The sequence below is a fragment of the Propithecus coquereli genome, unplaced genomic scaffold (assembly GCF_000956105.1).
Source record: "Propithecus coquereli isolate 6110/MARCELLA unplaced genomic scaffold, Pcoq_1.0 Scaffold167, whole genome shotgun sequence".
Classification (NCBI taxonomy): Eukaryota; Metazoa; Chordata; class Mammalia; order Primates; family Indriidae; genus Propithecus; species Propithecus coquereli.
In genome coordinates, this window is record NW_012141302.1 from 1,528,862 (window position 1) to 1,535,407 (window position 6,546).

The window sequence follows — 6,546 nt, forward strand, 5'->3', positions numbered from 1 at the left end:
ATTTTGGGTATGATGACCCCTGGTCATACAGAAAAGGCAACTTGTCATTATGGGAGCCACGGTCATTGCTTTAAACCCTCAGCCTTGTAGAGTGTGCTTCAGTGGAAGAAAGAGAGGTGTACCATTCAAGCATAATGGATAGTGAGAGAGGACATCCATGACTGGACGGGCTTCACCATCATTTTTAAAAACTTAAAGGGAAATAGGTTTCTGGCTCAATGCATTTGATCTTTATTATATAATACAATACAGATTACTTTTTGTTCTTGAGACAATCTTGCTGTTGCCCAGGCTAGAGTACAGTGGTGTCGTCATAGCTCACTACAACTTCAAACCCCTAGGCTGAGGCAATGCTCCGGCCTTAGCCTCCTGAGTAGCTGGGACTACAGGTGTGTGCCGTTATGCCTGGCTAATTTTTGTTTTTTGTAGAGGTCTCACTCTTGCTCGGTGCTGACCTCCATTACTTTTCAAATAGTTACCTGGGTGTGCATGTTGGCAGCATATGCTGATTTGTAAGATGTGAATGTGTTGCTTTCTACATTTTACTAGGTTATAGGTTGAAGGCATAAGATCTTGTAACAGGCTGGGAGATGTGGCTCACACCTATAATCCCAGTACTTTGGGAGGCTGAGGTGGGAGGATCAACCTGAGCCAGGAGTTTCAGGTAGTAGTGAGCGATGATCACTGCACTGCACTCCAGCCTGGGTGACACAGTGAGACTCAAAAAAAATGGTGAATGGGAATGCTATAAAAAATAGTGTATTCACCATTGTTATTACCTGTTATTCTCAAAATCCCACTGAATGGACACTAATGAAATAAATTACAAAAGGAGAGGAGACAACTGCTAAAGAAGGGTATCAATGAGTCTTTAAGAAGTTAGAAAAGTGCTAAGTGACTTAGTAGTTAGGGAAGGTTACACCCTAAGAGCCTGTAGGAACGAATACAAGAAGCAAACTAATTAATTATCCTACAGAACTTTCCAAGTAGGGGGTCAGGTAAGGCCAAGTGTGGGACTGAAAATGAGGGTAAAATTAGCTGAAGGACATTAATGAGATTTTGGTCCTCTAGTTCTCCCCTTTCCTGCACCAGGACTGACTTGCCTGCCCCTAGGAAACTGGAGGTTAATTCTCTGTAGAAATCAAACAGGAAAGACTCTAGGCCTGAGACACCATAGAGAACACAGCTAGAGTAAGACAAAGAGTCAAGGTTAGATCAATGACATTAAGGACTCTCAAAATTAAGCTCTCACTTGCACTTTCTTAGGAGCTACTAGAGGATTTCTTTCAGCATTCTGAGAGTAGAAATAAGATGAAGCCAAAAGGTTTAGGAAATAGGCAACCCCAAAGAGATGAAGGGAAATCCTAGGATAATTGCAGGGGAGCCCTGGGATTATAGCTGCACAACATCGTATAGGGCAACCATTTCAGATTAGAGTAGAAAGGAGTGGCTACAAGTAAATCAATGCCCGACTAAAGTGACTTAAACATTAGAAGTCTGTTATCTCATATGACCAGAAGTGCAAAGTTTGTAACTCTAGTGTTGGTTTATTCACCCTTGATATTAGAATTCTGAGTTGGCTTCTCTGCAGTTACCTTGCCTTTTTCCTCATAGTGACAAGATGGTAGATGTAGCTGTAAACCTCACGTCCTAGATCAAGCAAAAACCAAGGAAGAGAATTCTCTCTTCCAAGTTTCCTTCTACAAAGAGAAAAATCTTACCTAGCAGTCCCATCCCATCAGTCTTCCCTTCAGATTCCACTGGCTGGATGCCACTTTGAAGAAAAGTTTATAAAGTTGGTCAGCGTTTTCCCCCTTTACCATACGGAAAGCACAGAATCCAAATTTTAAGTTCTCAGGTCATGACCTCAACACTGTTGGACTAGATAAAGCAAATATGACAGCATGGATATTGGAGCCAGAATATGTGGGTTTTTATCCAGGTTCCACCATTTACTGTGACCTTGGTAAAGTTACTTAATCTCTCTTTATCTTTCTTTGTATGTAAAATGGGGTAATAATATTGCCTACCTCAAAAAGTTGTTAGGATTAAATGTTTACAAGGCACTTAAAACAGTGCCTGGCACATAGTTCTATGTAAGCATGCAAAATAAAATTTTTTTAAATGCCTAAAAATTTGAGCTTTAAATTTAGGTGGTCAGCCCCATGAAATCCCAGAGATCTACATAATCATGATCTTACCAACTCTTTTTCTTATAGACAAGGGAAGAGAAATAAAAGGAGAGTATCATAAAATCACCCTCAGAAAAACACCTGGCCAGGTCTGGCTCCTTAGAGGGAATGACCATAAAATGCTATATAGAATCAGATGAAATCCAGGAAGATACATAAACTGTGATACTCTAAATGCTTAAGAAGCTACAAAGTCCCAGGATCCCTCTGTTACATCCCATTTAAACAGCCTAGTTGCTGTATAAATAAAGGGAGCATTGGAGTTAATGTAAGAAAACTACTAGAACCAATTTCAAAAACTTGATATACTAGATTAGGCAACTCAGTATAGTCCCAAGTATAGAAGTTCCTTAAAATTTAGCATAAACATTTGCCTTTCATTTTTTGGTGTAAAATAAATATGAAACAAAATTCAGCATTAACTATTAATAGTAAATACCCTGGCAAAGCTGAAACCAATCTTTTTTTCTCTCTTTTTCTTTGCCTGTCCTGACCGTGCTTGGGGAATCTCACAAGTCACGGGATGGCCAGATCAAAGCAATGTTTGTGGATTCCTGAGCTCCCTGACCAAAATGCCAACTTAATATTCTTATAATACCAGCTCAGTTACATCTCAATGACTAACTTAGATTTTGAACCTATTAATAAAAGTTTGCCTAAGGCATTTGTAAAAGTATGGGTTCTTATTCCATCAAAAGAGAAGTAATCCGGTACAGGGAAACAATAAAAACTCTTAGTCTTATTTTGAGAAGAATATAAGTGACTGCGATTTTTAAAGTGCTTTGTTATTTAAAGGCACATAATTATATTCAAACTTCTTATGCTCTGGGCAGATAAATCGTCTGTAAGTGGAAAGACAGTACTTCACATTTGTGAAAGCACAACCAAGTTCCATGTGAGTTCTTCACCACTATATACCCAGTGTCTGAGAGAAAGCAGGTGCTCAAAAAAGATTTACTGAACAAATTCATATACACAAGCATTTATATAGACTACTGATATCCCTTGCTGATCTGAGGAAATTTAATAGCACTATCATTGGAAGTTTAACGCCAGAGGGTTGTTGGGTATGGAGTGAAGATCAATATATTGATTAAAGACTCAATTTTGCCCAGATTTGTCAGTCTTTTTCTATGAAAGTATTTTTAAGACATGAAATGCTGTAATAACATTTTACTATGTCTACGTAAATACGTGTTAAAACAATATAGATTTCAATAACCAAAGTAACAGCACAAAAATTAAACAAATTAACTTTATTACATTACAGCTTCGGTCCTTACATTGACTTGTTTAAAAAAATAGCAGTTTGAAATACATTATTGAAAGTGAGTACACACAATAAATAGAAAATAGGGATGCATAGTGCTGGAGACATACCAACCAACTTATCTTCATCTGTTGCCTACTGTTGTAGACAAAATTTGACACGAAATTAGCATTGTTGAAAGAATAGCCAAAGTACCTGGGAGAAGGCTGCAAACTACTGGAAATCAGTAGCTTAAATCTCTGGACTAACCAAAAATGAAAGCAAAAACAAAATTCACGGCCGGGTGCGGTGGCTCACGCCTGTAATCCTAGCACTCTGGGAGGCCGAGGCGGGTGGATCGTTCTGAGCTCAGGAGGTCGAGACCAGCCTGAGCAAGAGCGAGACCCCGTCTCTACCAAAAAATGGAAAGAAATTAATTGGACAGCTAAAAATATATGTAGAAAAAATTAGCCAGGCATGGTGGCACGTGCCTGTGGTCCCAGCTACTCAGGAGGCTGAGACAGTAGGATTGCTTGAGCCCAGGAGTTTGAGGTTGCTGTGAGCTAGGCTGACGCCACAGCACTCGCCCCAGGCAAGAGAGTGAGACTCTGTCTCAAAAAAAAAAACAAAATTCACTGTTTATCTGGGAGCTAACCTCATGATGGCACTGAATTACCTACTCCTATAAGAACAATTTTAAAATATCTAAAGTGCCAGGGAACCTTCATTAACAGTATTTTTAAATCAAAGTTTTTACTTTAAATATATGATGATTACTCAAAATATCTTAGGCCACACGGCAGGCCCTATAACAATAAGTTACAAATAGTCTGAATTTAATAACTTAAGTGTGATATGGTTAATATAATACATGTGTGAGTATCTCAACTAGCCTCTTTCAGATAAGGTGATAATTAAAAGGTTTAAATCTACAGTTTCAATTTCTGCTCAGAAGAGTGATGTCAGTATTCTAGCAATGGTGATGACATCCCATTACTGTAATGCAGAACATGATAATAAACATATTACTCTGAATTACACTTGATTGAAGACATAATTCTGTGTACAAGTGGGTCCATGCTCTATGTGCAAATTTTCAATGGTACAAGTTTATAGTCAGAGCTGGGTTTTGACAAATGCTTTCTGACCTCTGAAAAGAAATCATGAAAGCATATATTAAAGTGAACAAACTAAAGCTCTAAGTGGATGACACCAGTTCTTTCTTGCCTTTATGTGTGATGAATTTCATGAAGCATTAACTCCCGAGGTATATTTGTTTCTGGACCATAAAGCTTACGTGCTCTTCTTTCAAAGGCAGCCACCATCTGCTTTACAACTTCATCAAAAAACAATGCGGCAAGCTGAGAGTGCAGAAATGAGCGAAATTCAAAAGAAATCTGTAGGAAAATGTTGTAATTTTTAGAAAGATTTTTTTAAACAAATTTCCACTTAAAATAGTGGTGTTCACACTGTCAACTAAGTATTTAAGGTAGAGCTGTGTGGGTGTACCTCGGTGAGGTTTTTAGCACCCCTTTGAAGACAGAATCTTTACTGCAGTAAGCATAACTGCTGGCACAATAAGCTTAAGTCAACAAGGCCAGTGAATCTCATTTCAAGGGAGAGTTTGCCTCTTAATAAGTTAGAGAAGGCTGGAAAAAAACTTTGGTGAGGGCCAGGTTTGGTGGCTCACACCTGTAATCCTAGCACTTTGAGAGGCCAAGTGGGAGGATTGCTTGAGCCTAGGAGTTAGAGGTTGCTGTGAGCTAGGCTGACACCAAGGCACTCTAGCCCGGGCAACAGAGCGAGACTCTGTCTCAAAAAGAAACCAAAAAAAAAAAAAAAGTTCAAGAGAACAATTCATATATTATCTGTTGGCAAAGAAAAGGCCACAAGTGGCTTTACATTTTCTATAGCTAAGGTGATGTGAACAAGAAAGTTACAAGTGATTCTAAAAATGTATTTTTCCCTGTTGTACTTTATTTCTGCATCTTATACACAATGGGTAGTTTAATTTGGTGTTAATTTTAAACTGTTATTAAGTTTAAAACCATTATTAAGCTGGTAGTAAAGTCATGTCTCTTATAATCTAATAGAGAAGGAATGAATATTCAAGGTTGCAAAAAACAGAATAGAAAATAAAATGTTCATTAGCACTTGTACAGAAAATTCAATACTCAAATTTAGAAAGTGTTTAAAAAATCTTTTTAAAAAGATTATTTTATAATCTTAATGCATATAAAATAATTATAGCATCTGGGTTCTAAAAAATAGATTACTACTTCTTTACCAACTTCACCTCATACATGGAACAAATCAAGGGCTTCAGGACAGACTTACTGAAAAATCCAAGGTACAAGTTCTTGGGTAGCCAGGAAGACCTGGGCTAAAACGCCAACTAGTCTCCAAATGGTTGAAAAGTCTCCCATCGGTACAGGATGCCTACAAGAAAATGAAAATATAAAACCACAATTAAATACCTTTGGTATTGGCTAGAATGTACCATGATTGAGGCTAATTTCTTTGAAAAGTAATTACTTTTATAGGTCAGACCACAGGAGATGAAGAAATCTCATTTTTAGTTTGGTACTAGGAGGTAACCTCTTGCCAATATTAGCTGTTTTCTTTTATTTTGGGATTCCCCAAGATTACCAATCGTTTTTCCTTCCACTTCTATCACCCATTGTGCTACTTAGAGTTCTCTCCTTCCAGCAGCAACACAGGGAGTGATTTTTTAGAAGCTTATTTCCAGCTCTGCCACTTATAAGTGATCCTGAACAAATTAAATCCCTATACTGTATTTCCTCAATCTGTAAAATAATACCTACTTTATACCATAATGAGATGGCTGAAAATTTATAAGGTACCTGGCACAGATCTCTGGCACAATTCTATAATTCTTTCCTACTCAAAGATATTTCTCTTGTTAATCACATTTAGTCTTTCCTTCACCTTTTACTCCTTCACTTTTTTCTTTTTGTTTTGAGACAGAGTCTCACTCTTTTGCCCTGGCTAGAGTGCCATGGCATCAGCCTAGCTCACAACAACCTCAAACTCCTGGGCTCAAGCGATCCTCCTGCCTCAGCCTCCCGAGTAGCTGGGACTACA

At 38.0% G+C, this 6,546-nt stretch overlaps 1 protein-coding gene across 2 annotated transcripts in view; it reads right to left on the reverse strand.

Annotated features, from left to right (window-relative positions):
• Positions 1-4,026: 4,026 nt before the first annotated feature.
• COQ10B (coenzyme Q10 homolog B (S. cerevisiae)) overlaps positions 4,027-6,546 on the reverse strand; it is a 29,020-nt gene continuing 26,500 nt past the window's right edge. The window contains exons 4-5 of one of the 2 annotated variants that reach the window (XM_012641650.1): positions 5,779-5,880; positions 4,027-4,838 (exon numbers count right to left, since the gene is read on the reverse strand). In XM_012641650.1, coding sequence (XP_012497104.1) covers positions 4,671-4,838; positions 5,779-5,880 — 270 coding nt within the window. In that variant the 3' untranslated portion in view covers positions 4,027-4,670. The remainder of the gene's footprint in view (positions 4,839-5,778; positions 5,881-6,546) is intronic. The other variant, XM_012641651.1, reaches the window with a different exon arrangement.